This window comes from Danio rerio, chromosome 23 (assembly GCF_052040795.2).
Source record: "Danio rerio strain M-AB ecotype USA chromosome 23, GRCz13ab, whole genome shotgun sequence".
In the NCBI taxonomy this organism is placed as follows: domain Eukaryota; kingdom Metazoa; phylum Chordata; class Actinopteri; order Cypriniformes; family Danionidae; genus Danio; species Danio rerio.
The window spans coordinates 27,553,389-27,578,328 of record NC_141043.1 but is presented as its reverse complement, the minus strand read 5'-3'; the positions used below and the strand labels follow the sequence as shown (position 1 = coordinate 27,578,328).

The window sequence follows — 24,940 nt, the reverse complement described above, 5'->3', positions numbered from 1 at the left end:
CATGTAAATCAGAAGCATCATAATGCAGAAACCTACAAAAATTGAATTTTACACAAAATTAACCAATATTATTTTGTTCTGTGGGCTGTAGTTTCTTGTAACACATATAAAGATACCTGCATGTTTAAGATCACAGTCATGTGTCATGATGTCCTCCAGGTGGCGGTGTTCAGTTGCTGAGATGACAAAAGAACGTAAAGGAAGAAGAGCTATGACGTCACATTCCTAAAACTGACAGCTGATTCAGAAACTGTTAGTTTCTGCTGTTGTGTGTGTAAAATAATGACTCTAGAGGGGAAAGTATGAGCTTTAGCATTCACCCTTTAGTTCACAGATGGATGCTAAAGGTAAGTGCATTCTCCTGCGCATGCTGTAATGAATAAAATGCCACTAAAGCTGAACGTAGGAAACAATCGCAGCCCATAAAGTCTTTTTGACAGTCATAATAATTTCATGTATTTACAGGCTGTAAGTGTAATTCGCATGACATTTGAATAAAACTGTAACTTATATGCTGTCTTGGTGCTGTTGTAATTGTTGAGAGTCAGTGAGGAGAACATCTTGGCTGTCACATTTCTTAAGTTTCTTGACTTTGTAATTGTAGACTGTCGTGCTGTTTATACTGTGTATTTGTTGTTTTAGTAATCTAGTAAAATTATACAGACCACAGAAACGAATATGAGGGCATGTGATGTGCAGACTGTGATTTAAAATAAAAACTGAATTGTTCTGTTCGTGTCGTGAGGAAATTGTTCATTGGAGTCGGATCTTTTTTCTCTCGGTGCTTGATTTGCCATGAAATGAATCGACTCGAGCCAATTCTTTGTTAGGCGCGGTTTGAAAGAGCCGAGTCGCAGAAAAGAGTCTTCTCATTACAGGTTAATAGTGAAATGTAGGCGGAGATGGTGGTTCTTGCGTGGGGAGGTGTACCTGAGCGGTAACGGGGGCATTTCGTGTTTCACTTTTGGGTTTATTGATGTTGTGGATATTTTACTTAGTATAAACTGTAATGTCGTAGACAAATCTCGTGGAAGTTTAGCTCGGTAACGTTACTTCTACCAGAGAAGGGCGGTAAGTTACCTCTTTATCTTTCTTTGAAATTTACGCATCGTTTCTAGTGTTAATGCCAATGTTAATTGTTGGATTGACTAAAATTCCTTTAATACGTTGTGTAAATACTTGTCTCGAGGTTGAATCAAAGTTTGTTGGACTTCTGAATTAAGGCTTTGGTGTTATGTTTCCAGCACATTTGCTACAGGCTTTCATTGTCTGTTGTCTTCTTCTCCACTCTTCTGATGTGGTAAAACCTGTATTTCAAGCACTGTAATAAAACTGTAAGAAGATTCTTTAAACAAAGCACAAGCAGTGTATTTTATTTTGTGTCCATCCTATCTATTGGTCAGTTTAAGCTGTTATATTACTCAATATAAATATTTCCTACAACTATTCGACAGTAATTTAGATATAAATTAACTTAATGATAAAAATCAGTTGTTTTGCTGAGTGTCACTTTGGTTTAAAAAGCATCTGTAAAGTAAAAGTCAGCATTTCTTCTTCTGCTTTGCTTGTTTTTTGTTTTTCTAGATGTTTAAACATCACAAAGTAAGCACATGATCTAAAAAAAAAGAGAAATACGATGTTTTCAGTTTTGATCTTCTCCTTTACAGTCTTTTTTTGACCTGGAAAAACTCCAGGATCTCAAGTTCCTCAAGTTTGACTTGAAATAAAGATGCATTTACAAGCATTTTTCATTTGTACCCAGCTATATGTACTAAATAATTGCATTTTACTATTATTATTATTATTATTATTATTATTATTATTATTGTTGTTGTTAATATTTCTAATTAAGTATCATGTGTTAAGCTAATATTGACAAATAAAACCATATCATTCAAAATAAATCTGATGGCATCTATTAACTTCATACAACACAAGACGTCAACTTAATCTGCCAGCTGGTTATTCACAACGTGGACGTATTTTATTAAACGTCAACATTAAACCTCATGTTGATCCCTACTGATGTCATAAAGACATACTGAAGAGCGATCTTGTATTTACCAAACGGGAGTGATGTGTGCGCTACAAAGTTTATTTACTGTGTTTGCACTAATGTTTTAAGGACCGCAGCTGATCAGGATATTTTCTTTCAGGGAACTGTGTCCCGGGGCTGGATGGGGCATCCTCCTCCCCTGACACTGAACCCCTCATAAAGGATCCAAGACCCCCAGAGCTCAGTCTCGTCTCACATATGGTACTGTGTTGGAATGTTGTGAACAATAAATTGTTAGTTTAGCACTGTTCATTTTATAATGTGATGTGGTTTGTTTCTCAGGACGTTCAGGGGTACAGATGGGTGTGCTGGAAGGTGTGGTTGTGCCGAATTGGGGCAGTATTTTCTGTCGGCCTGCTGCTCGTGCTCTTCAAATGGCGTCCTCGTATTGGCATACTGGCCCGATGCAAGTCCTGTCCCATTTCAATGGCGGATGTTTTATTATTAAAGGTACTTTGTCTTTATGCTACTTTCTTGTATTCTTGTATCCATTTGTATTGATGTAACTTTTTAAACGAGCTCACTGCTTGTCCATAATGAGGAAGCATGTTTTTTTTGTTTTATTATAACAGGACAGATATGGACAGCAGTTTGTGGTGGATGTGATTACAGAGGAGGTTGAGGAAGGCAGGTGAGACTCACAGTTCATTGTGTTCTCATGCTTCTCCTTTTGTAATCATGTGTTTTATCCCTGTCGTTTAGAAAGGAACCTGCTGCTTGTGTTAAAGTTTTTCTCAGTCTCTTTGGTATATTTCTCAGATTAGAATTGAAATTTGCAAAACAGCAAGTGCATTTCTCAAAACAACGCCTACAAATAGAAAAACACCATGGATGACCTGCAAGAGCCAGTCTTTTGCTCAAAATCCTTAGTTCATCTCTCAAAACTACCTTTCTGTGTTAAATGCACGTGTCAGTGCTGTCAGAATGACAAGTCCTGCTGTCAGTGTGTACGGATAAGACAGTCAAAACACTTAGTCATGTTGTCAATATAACTGTGTTCGAGAGGTGTTCTGATGTAAACTATGTCTTTTTTGCTGTTTGTGCTGTAATTTATTGTCAGATCATGTCATTGTGATACAGAAATGAAAAAGAAGATGAAAAAAATCTGCTTTGAGATGCACCTTCATTAGAAAAAGTCAAGAATCACTTGGGAGAAATGTACCAATTGAATGAAAATGTTAAGAAAAAGTCATTATGATAAAATATTATGACAACCTGTTCAGCCATTTTGCATGTGAAGACTTATGCCATGAACAAGATATTGAATGTTGTAGGGGTGAGACTATTTAACAGAGACCAAAATAATACATTTTGATCAACATGACATACGCAATTGATAATGCAGGAAGCATCAGAGAATTTCACATCATCATTTGCATGGATGTACAAAAGCATTTGTAACTTGTTCAAAGGACTGAAAAACTGCTTTTTTTGATCTGCACAAGTTCAATTCAATTAATCTTTATTTGTATAACGCTTCTACAGTTTAGTTCAGTGTGATTTAATATTCACTGCTGAGAGTGACACAATGATCTGAAGATTACACAGGTAGTTTTGAGAATTTTAATTCTGATCTGTGAAATGGACCAAAGTGACTGAGAAAAACTAATACATTGTTTGGTTTTAAAAACAAGATTTTATGAGAAGTTATGAATGTATAAACATTTGTAGATTTATATGGGTCAAAGAAAATTTAAATAAATGCAAGTAAAATAAATTGAAAGTTGTATAACAGTTTTGTTGTTTTATTGAAAAACATAAAACCCATTTTCTGTATTTGTATTACAAAAAATATGAAAATAAGAGTTATAAAATTATATATATATAATAAATATATAATATATAAAATCCCTATCACAAAAATTATATATATATATATATATATATATATATATATATATATATATATATATATATATATATAATTTTTTTAGTTAGTGATTTTATTCAGAAAAAATATAATTGAAATGGTGAAGCGCTTATGTGTTATGTTTGTTATGTTATGTGTATTTGTTGAGCTGAATTGAATTTGAGTTAAACAAATGAGAATCCAGATGGACACTGTAGAGTATTATTATTTTAATGGGTAAATAATAATACTCTAACATTTATGGAGCTGTTTTGTAAGCTATTCTTGTATAACACTTATGTTGAACTCTTTTTAGTCTGGACTTTGCAGTAGGTGATGCGGATGAGAATGAATGGAGAGACACTGTGCAGCTACACAGTGAAAAGGTAAAAAAGAGTGGAATAAAAACAGACTGTACATTACACATTACATCTTCATCAGCTTGACCCTATCTTGTTTTCTAGAAAACACTACTCAGATACTATGTGTTTGAGGGCATGCGCTACATATGGATCTCCAAGAAAGGAGCCTTTTGCAAAGCAAGGTACTGTCTAATGTGTTTATTAGTTTCCTTTCTCCAGAGTTATAAAGCTGTTTGAAATAATGTGATGACAAATGATCATCTGTCTCCAGTGTTCTCAGTGAAGGCTGGACCTGCGCTGACCTGCATGGTCAACAGCAAGGACTGAGTCGAGCAGACCAGAGCACAAGGTCTGTACTGTTTTCTATGTCTTTATGAGATATTAACATAATTCATGCAACACACAATCTTATGCACTCTTTTTTTCTTTTAGGAAACAGATTTTTGGGGCCAATATCATTGACGTACCAGTCAAGTCTTACCTGCAGCTTCTCTTCGAAGAGGTAAATATTTATTTTCTGTAAAAAAAATATTTTGCATTAATGGCCCTTATATAATAAAAAAGCGATCGTTCACCCAAAAATGAAAATGTACTCACCATTTACTCTTCAAGTGGTTCAATACCTTTATGATTTTTCTTTTTTTGTTAAACACAAAAGCAGATATTTAGAAAAATGTTAGAAACCTTTAACTATTTACTGCCATAGTAGGGAAAAATGTTAAGTCAATGTTTACAGGTTTCCAAAATTGGCTAAACTATTCCTTTAAATAGTAATTGAGCCTATATTAGTACCACATTTTCCAGAATATTTAACTTTTTATTGTATCAGCATAGTTTTTATATCCGTTAAACATGCTGTGAATTGTATAATGCAATGCATGTCAAAGTGACATACATTTGCGTTCGTGCTACATAAGAGAGGAACAGAGTATTTGTATAACAGGCTTTCCACAACTTGGTTTCAGTGTTATTTCAAATTTGTTAAATTTGGCCATTAAATCTCTATATTAAGTCTCTGTAATTTCATTTTAATGTATACCAGAATTTTTATTCCTTCGTCCTGTTCTCAATTCTATTGAATTTCGGAATGCCCCACTGTGACTGTTTTATTTCTTGGAAACTGATAACAAACACATATCTTGCAAACATCTTGTATTCTCTTTAGTTAAAACATTTCTAAAGTATGTGTTTGTTGCATGCAACACGTCATGACATGTGGAAGGCACCAGTCAAAGCCCTAATGGCCAGCAGCATGCATCTGAACTGGCAGAAATCTATTATTTATGAGCTTTAATATAGCAGGTGAATAATTATCTTATTGAGCCTAAAACAATATTGGTAAAAATAAGCACTTACCAATATTTTTGCCAGTATATTGTGAATCCTTAATTCAAAGGATTTGTTGTGGATTAGGGCAAATGAAAATACATATTATGTTTATAAATGTTTTATTTAGGACTATTGACAACCTATTTTATATATTTTTTTAAGTTAAATTATGAAATTCGACTTCAAGTGTGATTTATCCATGTTTTGTTTTTTTGCCAACTTAAAAATTAACATTGTGCAACTTTTTATTTATTTTTTTTTTTTTTTATATTTGGAAATTCTTTCTTTCCTTGTATTGTTTAGGTGCTCAATCCGTTCTACATATTTCAAGTGTTTAGTATCATCCTGTGGATGTCAGATGGATATGTCTATTATGCAGCTTGCATCTTCATCATATCTTTAATTTCAATTGGAGTGTCCCTTTATGAAACGCGTAAGGTATGCAAACATTATGGTTGCTCCTTTAAGCCTTCTTAATTTAATTACACATAATGAGAAGTTGTTTTATTTATGTCTCTGCAGCAAAGCACCACTCTCCGCCGCATGGCCTGTTTGATAGTGAACGTTACTGTGCGCAGGGACACCGGAGGTGATGTTGCTTACTAAACAGCAAAAATAAGCAACCATCAAAGTGGCTTTTTCTTTGTGCTAACCTGTTTATGTGTGTGTGTGTTTTCTAGAGGAGGAGTGTGTGAGCTCTGAAGAGCTTGTTCCAGGAGACTGTGTTGTAATTCCAGCTGAGGGTTTGCTCTTGCCCTGTGATGCTGCCCTGGTGGCCGGGGAGTGCATGGTGAACGAAAGCATGCTGACTGGTGAGAAAATACTGAGCGTCTGTGAAATTGTGCATCTTTGTTGAGTCACAATTTCTTGGTCCAAATGCTATATCAGATGGCAAAATTGAACAACAAATATTGTTAATATACACTCACGGTGTGCTGTTATACTACTGAAAATGTTTACGTCTGTGCATAATCCCAAATGGTCAGACATTTTTTTGTTTTTTGTAAATCAGGATGCAACAAGTGCAGAGAAACACTGTCCATGTCACTAATTAACAAGTGTTCTTTTTCTTGATATGTTTGTTCTTTGGCCCTTTGCTTGTAGGTGAGAGCATACCTGTGATGAAGACGCCATTGTCTAATTCTGAGGCCACATATAATCCGGAGTCTCAGCGCAGACACACTTTGTTTTGTGGCACACAGATTATCCAGGCTAAAGGAGGTGGTCCTGGAAAAGGGGCTATTGCTGTCGTAACATGCACAGGTGATTTTTATAAGCTAATACAATGTGTTTTTAATAAACAATACATTTAAGATTTAAAAAAAAAAATTTGTAATAATACTTTCATCAATTCATCAACGGCAAATTACATTACTTAATACTGACAATAAAGATTTTATTGTTGTGAAGATTGTTAGGATTCATGAAAATGTTCTGTTGAAGTCTGAATTATTAGCCCCCCTGAATTATTAGCCCCCATTTATTTTTTCTCCCAATTTCTGTTTAACGGTAAGCAGATTTTTTCAACACATTTCTAAACATATTAATGTTAATAACTCATTTCTAATAACTGATTTATTTTATCTTTTCCATGATGACAGTAAATAATGTTTCACTAGATATTTTTAAGATACTTTTATACAGCTTAAAGTGACATTTAAAGGCTTAACTAGGTTAATTAGGGTAACTAGGCAGGAGAGGGTAATTAGGCAAGTATATCGATGTATATTGTATAATGATGGTTTGTTCTGTAGACTATCGGAAAAATATATAGCTTAAAGGGGCTAATAATTTTGACCTTAAAATGGTCATTCATTCATTTTCTTGTTGGCTTAGTCCCTTTATTAAATCGGGGTCGCCACAGCGGAATGAGCCGCCAACTTTTTACGCAGTGGATGCCCTTCCAGCCGCAACCTATCTCTGGGAAACATCCACACACACAATCACACACACACTCATACACTACGGACAATTTAGCCTACCCAATTTACCTGTACCACATGTCTTTGGACACTTCGGAGCACCCGGAAGAAACCCACGCGAAGGCAGGGAGAACATGCAAACTCCACAGAGAAACGCCAACTGAGCCGAGGTTCGAACCAGCTACCTTCTTGCTGTGAGGCGACAGCACTACCTACTGCGCCACTGCCTCGCCCACCTTAAAATGGTTTTAAAAAATTGTATAAAATTTCCTTGCTCTGTTAAACATCATTTGGGAAATAATTAAACAAAGAAAAAAAATTCAAAGGGGGACTAATAATTCTGACTTCAACTGTATGTATGTATATAATTTCTGTTACAAATAAATGTTGTTGCTTTTTTGTCAAAGAATTGCACAAAATGTGTCATGGTTTCCACAAAATGTTTCATGGGCACCAAAATAATCATATGGCACTGAAGACTGGAGTTTTGGCTGCTTAAAGTTTACTTTTACCATTATGAGCAATCGCATTTTAAAAAATAGAAAACTGAATAGTGGTATTATAAATTGTGATAATATTTTTTTCGATCAAATTTTTATTAAACAGTTGGAAATAAACTGACATAGATTGTTATAGACAAGAATGGCAACCAAATGCGTTTTTTATTAACACGCCAAGCCACCTACCCCTGGCGAAAATGATAAATAATTAAACAAAAAAGGAAACAAATCAGAACCAAAACAAGAAGTTAGAGAGAATAATAATAATAATTAATAATAATAATAATAATAATAATAATAATAAAGAAATAAATAAAAGAGAAAAAAGGAGAAACATTACAATACATGTAAATAAATAAATGTACCTCTGCATTTAACTTCTTATAAAAACACTTTTAACAAAGGTACAGTAGATACATTGTATTTTTACACAAAGGTTAAATAAAATAAAATAATCATAATGGCCTATCTTTTATCTTAGTTATTGCACATATTCATAAGGTAATAGTTTTTGTCAAAGCGCCATGCATCCTCACCACAGACAGTTCCATGTTTGCAATGTCCAAAAACTTATACAGCCAGTGTTTCCGGTCCAGGGAGTGTGGAGGTGCCAACAAATTGTAATACTATTTAACATTATCTCTGTATTTTTATCATTAATTGAAGCCTAAGATGATCCTTTAATAAAAAAATAAATAAATCATACTTGCCTAAATTTATTAATCATAGTAGATGCATTACACATTCAACTGACTGAATGCACTTTAAACATGTCTGATTGATTGTAGTTTTCTACAGTTAGAGCTACAGAATTTTCAGAAAAGTCCTTTTGTTTTGTCACAAGACTACTTTCATTTCTGTTCCTTAGGTTTTTTAACTGCCAAAGGAGACCTTATTAGCTCTATTCTCTACCCTCAGCCCTTAGACTTCCGCTTTTACCGAGATGCCATGAAGTTCCTTCTTTTTCTAGGACTTCTGGGTAAGTAGTATAAGTAGTACTCTTTTACATGTGATATGAGGACATTAGTTCATGTTTTATCCTCATATTGGTGAGCCTTAATCAATATCAATGTGTGTTTCAGCTCTGATCGGCACCATTTACAGCCTTGTGATTCTTTCAAAGAGCAATGTAAGTTTTATATATATATATATACAGGTATGTACACACAACCAATAAGTTTATGACTTGAATGGAACACCACGTCCAACTCAAGGTTTCTTGCACTACTTTAATTTGGTTTAAAATGATATTCTACCCAAATAAATCCTACAGCTGTCTTTACAATGATTTCTGCTTAAAATCTTCTTGAATTTCTATATGTGTCCACTTCTTCTGCTCTCAGACACCCTGGAAAGAACTAATCATCCGCTCTCTGGATATTGTGACAATTATAGTCCCACCTGCTCTTCCTGCTGCTATAACTACAGCGACCATCTACGCCCAGAATCGGCTGAAGCGTCAGGGGGTTTTCTGCATTAGCCCGCCTCGCATTAACATCTGTGGCAAGATATCACTTTTCTGCTTTGATAAGGTGAGACAATGCGATTTGTGAAGATGATCTATATCACTTCATTAGAAATGCTGTCCTTCCTGTTGTTTTTAAGATACAGGTCCTGTGACTTACCAGAAAACAGCCAGTGTTTTGATTAGCAAACGTCATGACATAGCAAATATTATCCATATAAAAGCATTATTTACAGAAAAAAGTATTATTCATTTCAGCTGATCTCATGGATTGTACAGCTGACTGCTTCCTCTTTCAACAAACATTCTACAGTCAAATGCTCAGAGGGAAATAAAATAAACATAGTCTTCTGATGCAATCCAGGATGCCCTTACAAATAAACCTTCTCTTGACACTGGCTCTGTACAGAGACCAAAGTTACTACAGTTTAGCATTTTTTTTTTGAGTTAGGTTTTATTTTTTTAATCGGTGTAAATTTCTGTTTACTTTTAATTAGTTTCATTAAATGGTTTTGTTAGTTTAGGTTTTTATTTTGTACACGTTTCTAATTTGTTTTTATATATTTGGTTTCGGTTTTAGTTTTGCCAATTCTAGTTGAGCAGAGCAGAACAGAACACATCTAGAGTCAACCAAAGCAAAGCTTAATGTTTATACAGCTTACATTACCTCTTGTGCAAACCTCTTAGTAAGAAAGTCAAAATAATATGAAGATTTAAGGCAAACTTCATGTTAACCCTTTAACTGCCCCTCCAAAAAGAAAAAAAAAAGTTTGGATTGCATTTCTTAACTTACACAATCAATGCATTTTTTTCAACACATCCCATCATTTCTAAGATATCAACCTCTACCAAATGGTAGATATGTCGGTTCATGGTAAAAGTACCGTAATTATTACATATACTATGAAAAATCTGAAAAAATGATGTGCAAGACAAATGTATTTAAAAACAAAATCAAAATAAAGCATTTTTGAATACTAAATCATCTTTATTTTTTGAAGTATGCTATAACATATTTTAGATTCTCATTTAACACCTTCTCTCTTTTTTTTGTTTTTTTTTTACAATAAAACCAAAATCAAGTGTAGTATTGCAAAAGGATTATGTTTGTTTGATTTTATTTATTATTATTATTTTTCTAAAGCAACAATGCTGTGTGTGTAAACCATTATTAAAACAGTCAAAATATGGTCAACCATTTGGTAGGCCATGTGTAGTTAAACATGCCTAGTTTACTTTTTTTGTGCAATTTCAGTTAAAGAAAATGTTTTCAGACCAATAGTTTAAATTTTTGATTACTAATAAACTTAACATAGACATAAAGGAGTTGTTTAAAGCAGACAAGTCAAGATAGTTGTGTTTGTCAGCAGACTTTTTAACATAAGGCTACATTCACACTTTATGCACATGTGGCCCAAATCAGATTTCTTTGCCCTTTTTTTATGTGACTCTGATTTTTTATTGCCTTGACAGTGTAAGCAGTCAGATTTTTTTCAAATCCCAATTTGTGGCGCTATTATATGTGGCATAAAATTTGATACATTTTTGATGTTTTGCAGTGCCACTGAAGTGTGAACAGTTCTGTCAGCATTCATGTGACTCTTACATCATTTTCGATCAACACTGGCACTTACTACAAAATTTTCTCCTTTTCAGTGACTGCTCATTACCCCTTGATGAGTTCACTACACCAAAATGATCAGTGTTGTTCTCTGGAGTGTACGATTATATTGGCATGATTTGAATGTTCAGTGCAGTGGTTAATCAGCTACTAAATTTAAATCTGCTTTCCCGTGAAGGCTGGTAGTGAGCCAGAGAAACTTATCAGTGTTTTTTTTTCACATAACACCTATTTTAGGTTTCAGATATTAAAAATCCACATTAGTGGCCATTAGGAGCCTTGCGGTTAGCATGGTGACTAAGGTGCTTGAGGCGAATTGCTGACTTGAGGTCTTTTGCCGATACTGTTCCCTGTTTGCCGCCTACACTATCTACTGTCCTGTCAAAAGTTAAGGGTATTGACCTTATTCTTCAATGCGGAAGTGTGCTCGTTTTTGCGATTGTTTTAGAACTTCCGATTCAGCTGCGTATGGGAGAAATGACTAGGAATAATAAGCGTCAGAAAATGGTCAAATTACTTGCTCTACAAACAAGTGTTTGCATGACTATACAGACAAAGTAGAATAATATAATAAGAAAATATCAGTTTGCAACACCAAGCAGCAAAACGAGCTGTTTTTAACATCTAAAAATGAATGTCCTCTGGTATATGGAGAATAAGGTGAATAAAAAACCTAAAATGTATATTTTTAAAAATGCACATTAGTACTAGCAAAACCACCATTTATACTGCAAAAACGGCAATAATAGTCATATTAATCATATTCTGACTACGATCCATATACACATCAAACAGTATGTGATGCTTTTGACAGCATGTGATGCTTCAAATGAGCAGGTTTAGTGCTTGATTAAATAAATGATATATGTTCATAATGAAGAAGATTTGAGATTTCCGGAATGACAAAGGTCTTTAATTCCAATGATCAAGGCCAATTTTTTTTCTCACGCCAGTGACCCCTGAATTTACTGGATTTGGTTGGGCCTGTTAGCTGTTCAACATACAGGGCCATTGTGCTTTGGGAATCCCTAGTTCAAGTCCTGGCTTGTAGACCTTTTCCGATGTCATTAACCTCCTCTCTTTCTCTTACTTTTCTCCCTGTCAAATAATAAATACAATCCTGTCTTAATACACCCGAAAAACGTATTAAAAAACACAGTAGAGACACAGACCGATTGTGAAATTAAAAAACGAACAAGTGCTACTGCCGTTTTAAACATTTCCCTAATCTTATAATTGGCTTCAGGATGTTAAAATAAACTTTGTTTTATTACTCAGTCCATAGTGTCTGTTTGTGTAGCGATTACGTCATCAGTGATTCAGGTTACACCAGTAAAGATCATATTTCTTTTATAGCCAGCTTGAGACCACTCCCCATGCCAGATCTGCTGGCTGTAGGACGTTTACGCTTAAATTAGTTAGTGTGGATACATTTATTGACAAGATTATATTTTAAATATATATTTTAATATAGGGCAACACTGTGGGTCAGTGGTTAACACTATCACCTCACAGCGCGACGGTCGCTGGTTTGAGTCTTAACTGAGTCAGTTGGCATTTCTGTGTGGATTTTACATGTTCTCCCTGTGATCGCGTGGGTTTCCTGCGGGTGCTCTGGTTTCCCCCACAGTTCAAAGACATGCGGTACAGGTGAATTGAATAAACTAAATTATCTGTAGTGTATGAATGTGAATGATTGTTTATGGATGTTTCCCAGTACTGGGTTTCAGCTGAAAGGGCATCCGCTATGTAAAACATATGCTGGATAAGTCTGCGGTTCATTCTGCAGTCGTGACCCCTAATGAATAAAGTGACTAAGCTGAAGAAAAATAGAATGAATGAATTTTAATATAGTATATGTAAATTTAGCATATTAATTGCAGTCGTTTTTATTGAAGTGAAAGTAAGCTTTTACAGTCAAGTTATATCTTGGATAGTTGAATTATACTTTACACTTGGAACAAGGTAAATGCTGTTTGATGCACAAAATTGAAGTATTTAACAAAATCTGGCACCCTTTCGTCCTGTCTTAATGGAAACACTATGGGATAATGTATCATTTTTTGTGCATTGTAAAATAAGTCTTTATCATACGTTTTGTTTTATTGTAAATGGGTCTGGTAGGGAATGATTGGTGATGTAGGTTTTTTATTATAATTTTTTTGTCTTTTGTCTATAATTTTTATTTTGATTGCTTTCCCTGTATTCGTATAGTTAGGACAATCGGAATTATTAGACCCTTTAAGCTATATATATTTTTTTGATAGTCATCAGAACAAACCATCATTATTCAATAACTAGCCTAATTACCCTTACCTGCCCAATTAACCTAGTTAAGCTTATGTCAAAATTATTAGCACCCCTTGATTTTTTTATTTTTTTAAATATTTCCCAAATAATGTTTAACAGAGCAAGCAAATTTTTTTTTCTGATAATATTTTTTTCTCCTGGAGAAAGTCTTATTTGTTTTATTTTGGCTAGAATAAAAACAGATTAAATTTTTAAGGACAAAATTATTAGCCTCTTTAAGCTATATTTTTGTGGATAGTCTATAAACCATGATTATACAATAACTTGCCTAATAATGTAGTTAAGCCTTTAAATGTCACTTTAAGCTGTATAGAAGTGTCCTGAAAAATATTTAGTAAAATATTATTTACTGTCATTGTGACAAAGATAAAATAAATCAGTTATTAGACATTAGTTATTAAAACTATTGTTTAAAAGTGTGTGTGTGTGTGTGTGTGTGTGTGTGTGTGTGTGTGTGTGTGTGTGTGTGTGTGTGTGTGTGTGTGTTTATTTGTTATACACATTTGAAATAATCTGCATGTTATAAGGAATTTCTTAAAAATATTACCTAGAAAAGAAATTTCTATATATATTGTGTACTTGAAATTGTCAGAATTTACAGATTTAAAATGATTAAATTAAAGCTCTTTACTTGTTTCATCCCTTCATTTTCATCTCTCAGACATAAAAAATGAATTAGCTTGTGGTACTCAGCATTTTGCAGAAGAGAGTTAGCAATGACAGATAAGATCTCTGCAGCTCTATTACTAAATATAAAGATCCTGTTGAAAGTAACGACTAAATGACCAATACATGTTGCAGTCAAACATCGTTTTCAGAATGCATACATATTTTAAAGAGATGTTGTTTACTTTTTATTTCCTTTTATTGCTTATTTCCTTGTGATATTTTATTTTAGACCCATGCATGTAAATGTTGTAAATATTAAATAGTATCTGTCTTTAAATTGGTGCGACTCTTATTTAGACCTTACTGAATGCTTGTTTTTAGACTGGCACTCTGACAGAGGAGGGTTTGGATGTGTGGGGTGTGATGGAAGTGACTGGCGGAGTGTTTGGAGAGCTGGTCCCTGACCCTTTGTTTCTCCAGCCTGGTCTGATGCTGTCTGCTCTCGCCTCCTGCCATTCTGTGGCTTTACTAGGCGGTCAAGCACTTGGAGACCCACTGGAGCTCAAAATGATTGAATCTACTGGATGGGTAATGACTGCTTTTGTACTCTCCCTCATGTGTTGTCAAAAATGAATGAATAACTTTCTTCTGTCAAACATTGGGGATATTATGAGAAATTCTACAGTTATTGTTTTTCTTCAAAGTATAAGACAGAAGAAAGCAAGTCATACAGGTTTGGATATGATGGAAAGCTGTGAGCTGATTTTAGGGATTTGCATCTCATTTCTTTGTTGTGTTTAATCAGTTTAAGGGGAGTTTTGATGTCATCTTGCATGCAATTCACAGGAACTGACTGAGCCGGAGAATGACATGGGACATGATTCTGAATTTGGGGGACACAGAGTGCTTGCAGTGATGAGACCTCCTGCATCTGAGCTCCTGACAGAAGGAAACGTGAGTTCACGCATCTGCAGAACACTGGGTGTGACAACAGAAGGAAATGACTTAGACTTTTAGAGGAAGATGCATTGAGAAAGGCTAATAAAGAAAAAGTAAATCCAACCACAGCATTTTTCCAGAAAAAAGATCACGTTTCTTATGATCTGAAAATGGCTCTCACTTATATTCCAATGATACTTATGTCATATAATTAACATTTAAAGGGACAATTTACCCAAAAAATTAAATTCTGTTATAATTTACACTCCATTCACTTGTTCCAAAGCTGTTTGACTTTCTTTCCTCATTCATTCATTTTCTTGTCGGCTTAGTCCCTTTATTAATCCGGGGTCGCCACAGCGGAATGAACCGCCAACTTATCCAGCAAGTTTTTACGCAGCGGATGCCCTTCCTGCCGCAACCCATCTTTGGGAAACATCCACACACACATTCATACACACTCATACACTACAGACAATTTAGCCTACCCAATTCACCTGTACCGCATGTCTTTGGACTGTGGGGGAAACCGGAGCACCTGGAGGAAACCCATGCGGAGGCAGGGAACTTTCTTTCCTCTGTTGAGCACAAAAGAAGATATTTTGAAGAAAGCTGAAAACCCTTGACTTCCATTTAATTGTTTTTTCCAACTATGAAAGTCAATGGTTGCAGGTTTCCAGCTTTCTTTAAAATACTTTCTTTTGTGTTCAACAAAGCAAAGAAACTCAGAAAGCTTTACATCCACTTGAGGGGTGAGTTAATAATTAGCACATTTTCAGTTTTGGGTGAACTATCCCTTTAAGCAAACAAAAATGTTCACATTTGAATTGTTGTTGTGAATGGTTTCAGTGTTCTTTCAGATAAATCGCTTTCATAATAAATGTTATTTAATGAATGACACCATCATTTCCATTTGTTTGGTACTTGATTAAAATTTTAGGGGATACTTCACCCAAAACAGAGCATTTGTTGCTGATTTTCAACATCATACAAGATATTGGTGACTTTTTTTTTCCTTCAGCAGATAAATAAAGAAGATATTTAGTTGAAACTGTGGGTCTTTGTGATTTTATAAAATGTAGGTCAACAGCTATCTGTACTTTGAGAGTTAAAGTATTATACTGATGGACAAAAAAAATTACCTCAGAGCAAGTAAAAATTGCAGTCTTGGGTAACTTTTCTCTCTTAACATTTGTTGTGGGGGTAGCTAAATGTATATTTATGTGTATTTATATGTGCATGTGTATTTATATTATATAAAACAGTAATATGTTTATCCTTAAATCATAAAATTGAATTTATAGACCAAAGTGAATATGCAATTTTGAGCCAGTGCAAGTTGTAAGGCCCTATTTACTAAACATATGCACTGCTAGTGTTTTTCAACCAATGATGAACTCCCGGTGGAAGCTTTATGTGTCTATTTTTGATTTCATATAGTTCCTTTTGCAGAAACGATGTTGTAATGTAATTCAAATATAATCAGTTAAATAGACTTAAGCATCCCTTTGGTTGTTAAAGTGTAAAAAAAAAGACAAAACAGCATTTAAACGCAGGCGCAGTCATTAGTAGCGCAGAAATTCCATTGAAAAACTGGGGTAAAATTAATTTCCATATTATAAAGACATGGTTTGGAAAAATCTAATTTAATGCAGTGCTTCTTGTTTGGTCTGATACCTACTTTATATCGTATCTCAGCCAGGCAGTGAAAATCGCTGTTTTTTTAAGGATATCAGACCTTAAACGCAATTAACTGGAAGCCCTGGGGCTGAAAATTAAAAGTCTGTGTGCATATTCCCAGTTTGTGACACTAAAAAAAGAGCTGAAATACAGGACTGTTTCAGGAAAAATGGGATTAACGGGAAGCTGCAGTATTTTGAAAAGAATCAGAGGAAAAAAATGAAGTTTGGTAGACCTGGTATTGCGTGACTCTTGTGGGTTCTAAGATTTCTTTTAGTTCCTGAAGCAAATTAAAAATAACATGGCCTGGCATGATCTGTTCCTCTGGCACTTTAAATAACTGAATACAAAACCAAAATCCCCTTTTTACTGTGACACGTTGCAGCGCCTCAAGCAACAACTGCAGCCATTTCAAATGCAAAATTCAAGGTATGTTTTTTAGGTGTTAAATAATGGCGCAAATACCCATAAATTGAGGAGTGTGAACAATAGTAAGTTATGTCTGATTTATTTAAATATAACAAGCCTCCTAAAATGCATATTCAATAAAATGAGGCACAAAGTTAACTGTCCACACCAATTTTTTACTGCTCGTGTTTAGTAAATCCCGAAGTTACACTTTTAGCCCCAAAAAGACAGATTGGTGTTTTGTTTGTAAATCTTGCCTCTGATCTGCTGTGACTTATTTTTCAGAAAATGTTTTTTATTTAGTCTGTGGAACATGCTTTTTCAAGTGCGGAAGATACTGTTTTGGAAAACTAAGAAAACAATGATTATCTTCTTCACCCTGGATAGATCTTACTTCAACATCTTTTGTGTTTTGCAGTCTGTCAGTCAGCCAGTGGCAATCGTGCGTCGGTTCCCTTTCTCCTCTTCTCTGCAGAGGATGAGTGTGGTGACTGTAGGCCCAGCTGAACTTTCTCCTGTTGCTTTTATTAAAGGAGCCCCAGAGATGGTGGCCAGCTTCTGCCATAAAGAAAGTGGTGAGGACTTGACTTTTAAACCTTGTCCTGGTTCTTCTTTCACCTTGAGAAGAGTGAACAGGAGTATATGGAGCGCTGCCTGTTTATTTTTGCACTTACTCTTGTTCTGTCTTTGTGCCCTCCTTGTGACAGTGCCTTCTCATTTTTCACATACTCTCCGGGAGTATGCCAGCCAGGGCTTCAGGGTCCTTGGACTTGCCTACAAGCACCTCGCTAAAGAGACTGATCTGAGCACTGTTGAAAGGTCAGATGTTTTATATACTGTTTGATTGTTTAGAGTCAGTTAGATTTTTGTTGTGAATTCTTATTGAAGTCTTTCATACTCATAAATGCAAACTTTTATTGTATTAAATACAGTGTCATATTAAGAAATGTTTCTACAATTTTAATCATCTAATCTGTATATTAATGTTTTAAAATGGGATTTATTCCTTTGATTCAAAACAATTTATAGAAATCATTACCATAGTTTTGTAGTTATTCACGTGATCAATCAGAATATATTTATTTGTTTTCTTGTCGGCTTGGTCCCTCTATTAATCTGGGGTCGCCACAGCGGAATGAACCGCCAACTTATCCAGCAAGTTTTTACGCAACCCATCTCTGGGAAAATCAGAATATATATATGAACAATATCACACAAGTAGCAGTGCGAATATCGGCACTGGTGGGAGGTCTGCGTTAGTATCCTATCAGTGATGATATACAGCCATATCGCACTGCTACGCGTGTGACATTGCGTTTATACACAATGTTTGACAGCATAATCGTGTATATAAAAAAATCTAAAACAGAGTGTCCTAAAATCTTTTTGTATGAGGAATTTCTTTCTTCAGCCATTCATTCACATCTGCAGCTGACGTCAGAACAGCAGAAACCATTACTAATTGACTAACGTCACTTTAGAGCTAGTGTTTAAATGATTCTCTAGCATAATGTCTAAAGTGATGACAAAACAGGTGATTTTGCTCACATTTTAAGATTATAAGGCTGAACAGCATGAAATGCCATCAGTTTACTGAGATGTCCAAGTAATTCTCAGTTGCAATAAGGAGATCACAATAATTAACGCCAACAAAAGCCAAAGCAGTGCAAAACACTACCAGACCACTGTTGTGTTTGAGATATGGAAAAAAGCTAAACGCTTGAGGGAATTTCTTCTTTCTTTCTTTTTACTGAACTAGTCTGTAGAAACAAAAACAGGAGACTAAATAGACATAAACAGATGGCCAACCACAAAGTAATTTAGGACTATCCAAAGAGTGGGCAACACAAAATGCATATATTCTTGATATGCGAGTCTGATCTCACATTCAGTATACTACAACTGCTATGGTATAAGTACAGCACTGCAACATACAAAAGAGAGAGATCAACTCGGAAAGTCACTTGCCAATTTCATATTTTGATCTGCTGTAGTTAGAAATTATACTGAGTTTTTCTTATAATGCAGTCTCTGTCCCCTTCTTGTGGATGGACAACGTTTACCGTCTTTGCTCTGATCAATGACAGGCTGATGGATGTCGATGCTCTCTATCTACGAATTATAAATATTTGAAATAGGCACTATCCTTAAAAATTGACAACTGCATTCTCACCTAAAAAGCCAATATTTGTCAAGCTGTAGTGAGTTTATTGATTTGCTACTCTGTGGCGAAGTAATACAGAGGGGCTTGGAAGCTTTAGAAGTTCTGACATTGCAGAATATTGCATGGCTATCAGCCAAATAGGTACGAGAACCAGACAGAACTGTTGTAAAAATATAAATAAATAAATAAATAAATAAATATTTACATATATTTATTTTGGAAGATCATGTGTCTCATATAATTAATATATAATAATTATATATGATTTTCTTTTTTTAATAGTTTGAACATTCTGATTTGCGCTGCACAGGAGACATTTTAATATATAAAATGATATAATTATATACAAGTGTTGAAAATTAAATTACTTTTTTTCTAGGATTTTCTTGCTCAACAGTTTTTTTTTTTAAACTCTGCATAAATTGGAAGCTGCGACTGTTTTTTGTTTTGTTATGCAGTTCTTGGAGAAAAAAATAGAACAAATATATTAAATGAGAAAACAGTGGATGTGGCTTGTTTTTTGTCTTTCTGTTAGCTGATTGGATGTGGTAAAGTAGGCATTTCATTCAGAAAGATCGGGAAATGGGTTTCGGGGTAATTATTATAACAAGCACCTCCTCCTTGCCATTTCTGCATGTTTATGTTTGTTAACCACACCCAATACCTCAGACTTGGAATTTAACTAAAAGCAAACAGGAATTGCATTTTCAGATTTCAATTTTAGATTACAAGGGCAAACATTTTGTTAAAGAGATTTACAGATGAATTGTCACCACAAAACTAACAATGTGAGCTAACAAAATCCCAGCTGGGTCTGTTGGCATTTCTTTGTGGAGTTTGCATGTTCTCCCCGTGTTGGTGTGGGTTTCCTCCAGGTGCTCCAGTTTCCCCCACTGTCCAAAATCATGCGCTATATGTGAATTGAATAAACTAAATTGTCTGTAGTGTATGAGTGTGTATCTGAATGAGCGTGTATGGGTGTTTCCTAGTACTGGGTTGCAGCTGGAAGGGCATCTGCTGCATAAAACTGCTGGAATAGTATGCAGTTCATTCCGATGTGGCGATCTCTGACATTGAGACTAAGCCAAAGGAAAATGAATGAATGATTGAACGATATATACTTTAAAAAATGTTGGTTTTCCATTACATGTGGTTTTCTAATTTATTTAATAACATTATTATTATATACCATTTACATTTATGAATTCAATAATGATATAAGTCGAAATGTGTTGCTTAAAAAAAACCTAAAGGTCAGGTTTTAATATGAATCAGCTGTGGATTAAATGTTTGCTTGTAGGGTGGAGGTGGAAAAAGGCATGAACTTCCTGGGTCTGTTGGTGATGAAGAACCAAGTGAAGCCAGAAAGTGCTGAAGTCATTCAAACTTTAACTCTGGCACAGTTACGGCCTGTGATGGTTACAGGTACGTACAAAAATAATAAATGTTATAAAAAAACATTTAAAATCTTGTTTATAACCATGATTGCCTTTATGATTGACTGATTTAAAAGAACTGACACTAGAGATTGAAATGATTGTTGATGTTGGCCTTTCTCCTGGCTGTAAAGTGGAAATGCTTGGTCTCACAGTTTTTTCTGCCCTGTCAGGTGACAATATTCTCACTGCTGTGAACGTAGCACGTGTCTGTGGAATGGTGCCATCACATGAGAAGGTTATTTTCGTTCATGCATCGCCCCCTACTGCTGGTTCACAGGCCTCGCTGCAGTTTCATGAGGGAGAGGGAGCCACAGCCACCATTAATACTCAACAGACCATTGACATTCCAGTGCAGGTTTGCTTGCTTCACCTTTTAAGGGAAGCTTAGTTTTTACAAATTTAAGTGGATTGAACATAAAACTAATAAGTTAATGTAATTTCTTTATGTTGTTTTACCACAAAGCTATTTGTGGAACCCAACATTTTTTACAGTGTACTTCCCAGGCTCACTGAGAAGATTAGATTACATTAAGTTACCAATGTTGGGGAAAGTTACTTTTGAAAGTAATGCATTACAATTCTGAGTTACTCAATATTGCGTTACATTACTTTTGAGTTACTTTTCATTACCTTGCTGAGGCTTAATCTTTTTCAGAACTTGATTCTTTCTTCTTCTTTTTTTTTTTTTGATAGAAGAGTTGTGCAGTTAACAAGGCATTGTATATTCTACACATTCAGTTACCTTTAAAAAATCACATAAAGTATTTTAGGATAAATATCTGAGAACTTCCTGACCCCATAACTGTACATGCTGTATATACAGTTTATTAAAAGTTTAAAGCAATGTGTTTGCTACTTTTGCACTATTTGTCTTAAGTACTGTGCATTAAGACAATCCTCTTTTCCTCAATGCGAACACATTCTTTCATTGTCATTGTGACTACTTTCATTTTAATTCAGCATTTTATTTTTTAAAAGCTAATTAATTAAAAAGTAACATTTTCAAAAAAATTACTCCAATATCGTTACTTATTTTTTAAAAGTAATGTGTTACTTTACTCGTAAAGAAAAAAGTGATATTATGTACCTTGCATTACTTGTAATGTGTTACCTCCAACACTGTACGTTACATTACATTTTTGTATTAGTTTTTAAAATGTTTTAAGCTTTCTAAATTGTGTTATGTTTTAATATGCAAATGAGGCCGTATTTAATTAAATCTGTGATCATTTGCATATGTTTCCGGTACAAAACAATTATATTGGATGAAGTCAGGTTCATTTTTTTGTTTTGGAGAGTAGATTTTGGGTATCTCTTATTTTCACACCATAATTCAGAAAATACTGCGAACAGACAGAAAAAATGATTATGTTGAAGTGTAATTGTAAAACTGTTATGTCTATATAAACAGGGAAATTATGTATGAACATGACTTTCTGTAAAAACCTTCAGAATAAACTCACAGCCTATAAAAATATAGAAGTATTGAAATCTATAGACACAAATTGATGAAGTGCGACATAAGAAACACTTCAGTATATTTTGAACATTTTTTTTTGCATTTGACTGGAAAAATCTATATCTCTAAATTTTCAGGTGTATGAAACACTATTTTTTTTACCTGCAGTGTCTCGCCTGTAGGGTGAAGTTCAAACAATAATGAAAATTCTGTCATAATTTACTCACACTTTACTTGTTATAAACCCGTTTAAGTTTATTTCCTCAAACACAAGATATATTTTGAAGTAATCCAAAGACATGTGGTACAGGTGAATGGGGTAGGCTAAATTGTTCATTGTGTATGTGTGTGAATAAGTGTGTAATGGTTGTTTTCCAGAGATGGGTTGCGGCAGGAAGGGCATCAGCTGCGTAAAAATGTGCTGGATAAGTTGGTGGTATATCCGCTGTGGCGACCCCGGATTAATAAATTGACTAATCCGCAAAGAAAATGAATGAATGAATAATAATAATAATAATAATAATAATAACACTGTATCGTTTTAATTGAGTAAATGGTTATAGAATGTACAATAAATCTTTAACCTTTAAGTTTAATTTATTGTGGCCAAATGCTTCAAATTCTTACAGCCGAGTCCTGAAAACATGCAAATAATAAACTTTCACTCTGAAGGTTAAAATCTGAAATGACTCCACTATATTGTTATATATCTAGTCAACTATAATCCCAGTTACATTGCAGAGCCCTGTGATGTGACTATTGCGAATGGTCACATTGCGATATCATTGCTGAAATGGTATATTTAGCAGCTCTAGTATGAATGCCAATAGTTACAGGTTTCGGCTTTCCTCAATATTATTTCGTGTTCAACAGGAGAAAAAAAACTCAAACAGGTTTGAAAGAAGTAAAGAGTGCAAAAATTATGACAGAAATTTTAGATGTACTATCCCTTTAATAGACGTTACCAATGACACATCACCTGATAATACCCTATACAGAACAGCAAAAAAGAGATTAATATTTCCTCTTCCTGCATTGTAAGGGTCAGTACCAGAGCGCTGTTGGCTATCATCTGGCTATAAATGGGATGTCCTTTGCAGCACTTTGTGATCATTTCCCTGAATATCTACCCAAGGTGACTTGGATTGAGTTTTACAAATATTGATTCATTCCTGTTTTAGACTGGTAATGTGCGTTTTTTTGAAGATTGCCAACAGCACTCTGCGTTTCTGTGTTTCAGGTTTTGATGAGGGGGACAATTTACGCCCGAATGACCCCTGAACAGAAAACCCAGCTGGTTAAAGCTCTACAGAAACTCAAGTGAGTCCATGTTTAAAATTTGACAGTAAATGGAACTGAAAAAAGTAATGTACATTTGCTTAAAAGAATAGTTAATCTAATTATATACACTACGGGTCAAAAGGTTTTTTTTTTTAATCATAAATTTTATTTAATATTTTAAATAAAATTATTCTGTTCATCAAGGTGACATTTATTAAATGTAAAGAAATTGTTAAATACTTATTTAATAAATATTTATTTATTACTTATTGTATGTAGTTTCAAATGAAATGATTATTCCAGTCATTATTGCTTTATTACTATTACCATTAATAATAATAATATTAATAATAATAATTAATATTTGATTGATCTCCCTGCATTCACGTGGGTTTCCTCTGGGTGCTTCGGTTTCCCCCATAGTCTGAAGAAGTGTGGTACAGGTGAATTGGGTAGGCTAAATTGTCTGTAGTGTATGAGTGTGTGTCTGAATGTGTGTGTGTGGATGTTTCCCAGAGATGGGTTGTGGCTGGAAGGGCATCCGCTGCGTAAAAATGTGCTGGATAAGTTGGCGGTTCATTCCGCTGTGGCGACACCGGATTAATAAAGAGACTAAGCCGACAAGAAAATGAATGAATGAATATTAGATTGATTTTTGAAGGATCATGTGACTCTGAAGGCTGGAGTAATGAAGCTGAACACTCATCTTTAAATCACTGGAATAAATGTTTAAATTAAATGATAAAGTACTTTTGAACAGTCATTTTATAGTGCCATAACATTTCTCAATTTTACAATTTGTACCGTGTGTTTAATGAAGAAAATGCAGCCTTGGTGAGCAGGAGAAGCTTATTTTAAAACATTTGAAAATCCTACTGACCCCAAACGTTTGACCGGTAGTGTATATATTTTTTTACGAGGGCTGCACAATTGATCATTTCGGCATCAATATTGCAAGGTGTAAATCTGTAAATGTCGAGTTGAGATTATAATAACCAACCACCACAGTTTTTTATTGTGTCATCTCAAAGTAAAACTCTAGTAGAGTAAAATTGTTATATGTTTTTAAGACCTGTGACTTCAAGATTTCAAGCGAATTTAAACCAAGTTTGAAGAGTTACAAAAACTAATTGTATTTAATTAAAGTTGATTTTTGTTGGGTCATCTCAAAGTTTAATCCTAATAAAGTGAAAGATTTACCTTTTTTATTTTTTAAGACCTGTAAATGTGTAAGATTTTAAGCAAATTTAAGATTTAAGATTTTAAAGAGGTGGAAGATTTAACATAATTACTTGTATGTAATTGTTTATACAATGAAGACTACATATTATTATTTTACAAATAATTAATGATGCCTCAATTTATGTGCGTCAATATTGTTAGATTCCACAGAAAACAATAAAACAAGGTTTATTTCATTTGTATCTTTTGTTCAGTTGTATTTATCTATACTTGTAATGTGGCTATTAAATTTTATGCAGCTACTCCCCTACAAAATTATCTCAGGCCATGTTTACACTAATAGGTTTTAGTTTTAAAATTGATGG

General features: G+C 34.3%; 1 protein-coding gene across 2 annotated transcripts in view; it reads left to right on the top strand.

Annotated features, from left to right (window-relative positions):
* Positions 1–213: 213 nt before the first annotated feature.
* The window catches only part of atp13a2 (ATPase cation transporting 13A2), a 32,172-nt gene continuing 7,445 nt past the window's right edge, over positions 214–24,940 (top strand). Inside the window, 23 exon segments of one of the 2 annotated variants that reach the window (NM_001080037.2) lie at positions 214–347; positions 2,157–2,257; positions 2,339–2,506; positions 2,629–2,687; positions 4,222–4,291; positions 4,370–4,449; positions 4,539–4,616; positions 4,700–4,769; positions 5,900–6,034; positions 6,119–6,185; positions 6,277–6,408; positions 6,701–6,859; positions 8,887–8,997; positions 9,101–9,147; positions 9,362–9,550; positions 14,405–14,611; positions 14,870–14,977; positions 17,469–17,625; positions 17,758–17,869; positions 20,515–20,639; positions 20,824–21,008; positions 23,155–23,247; positions 23,353–23,432. In NM_001080037.2, coding sequence (NP_001073506.2) covers positions 335–347; positions 2,157–2,257; positions 2,339–2,506; positions 2,629–2,687; positions 4,222–4,291; positions 4,370–4,449; positions 4,539–4,616; positions 4,700–4,769; positions 5,900–6,034; positions 6,119–6,185; positions 6,277–6,408; positions 6,701–6,859; positions 8,887–8,997; positions 9,101–9,147; positions 9,362–9,550; positions 14,405–14,611; positions 14,870–14,977; positions 17,469–17,625; positions 17,758–17,869; positions 20,515–20,639; positions 20,824–21,008; positions 23,155–23,247; positions 23,353–23,432 — 2,546 coding nt within the window. In that variant the 5' untranslated portion in view covers positions 214–334. 2 annotated transcript variants of the gene reach the window in all.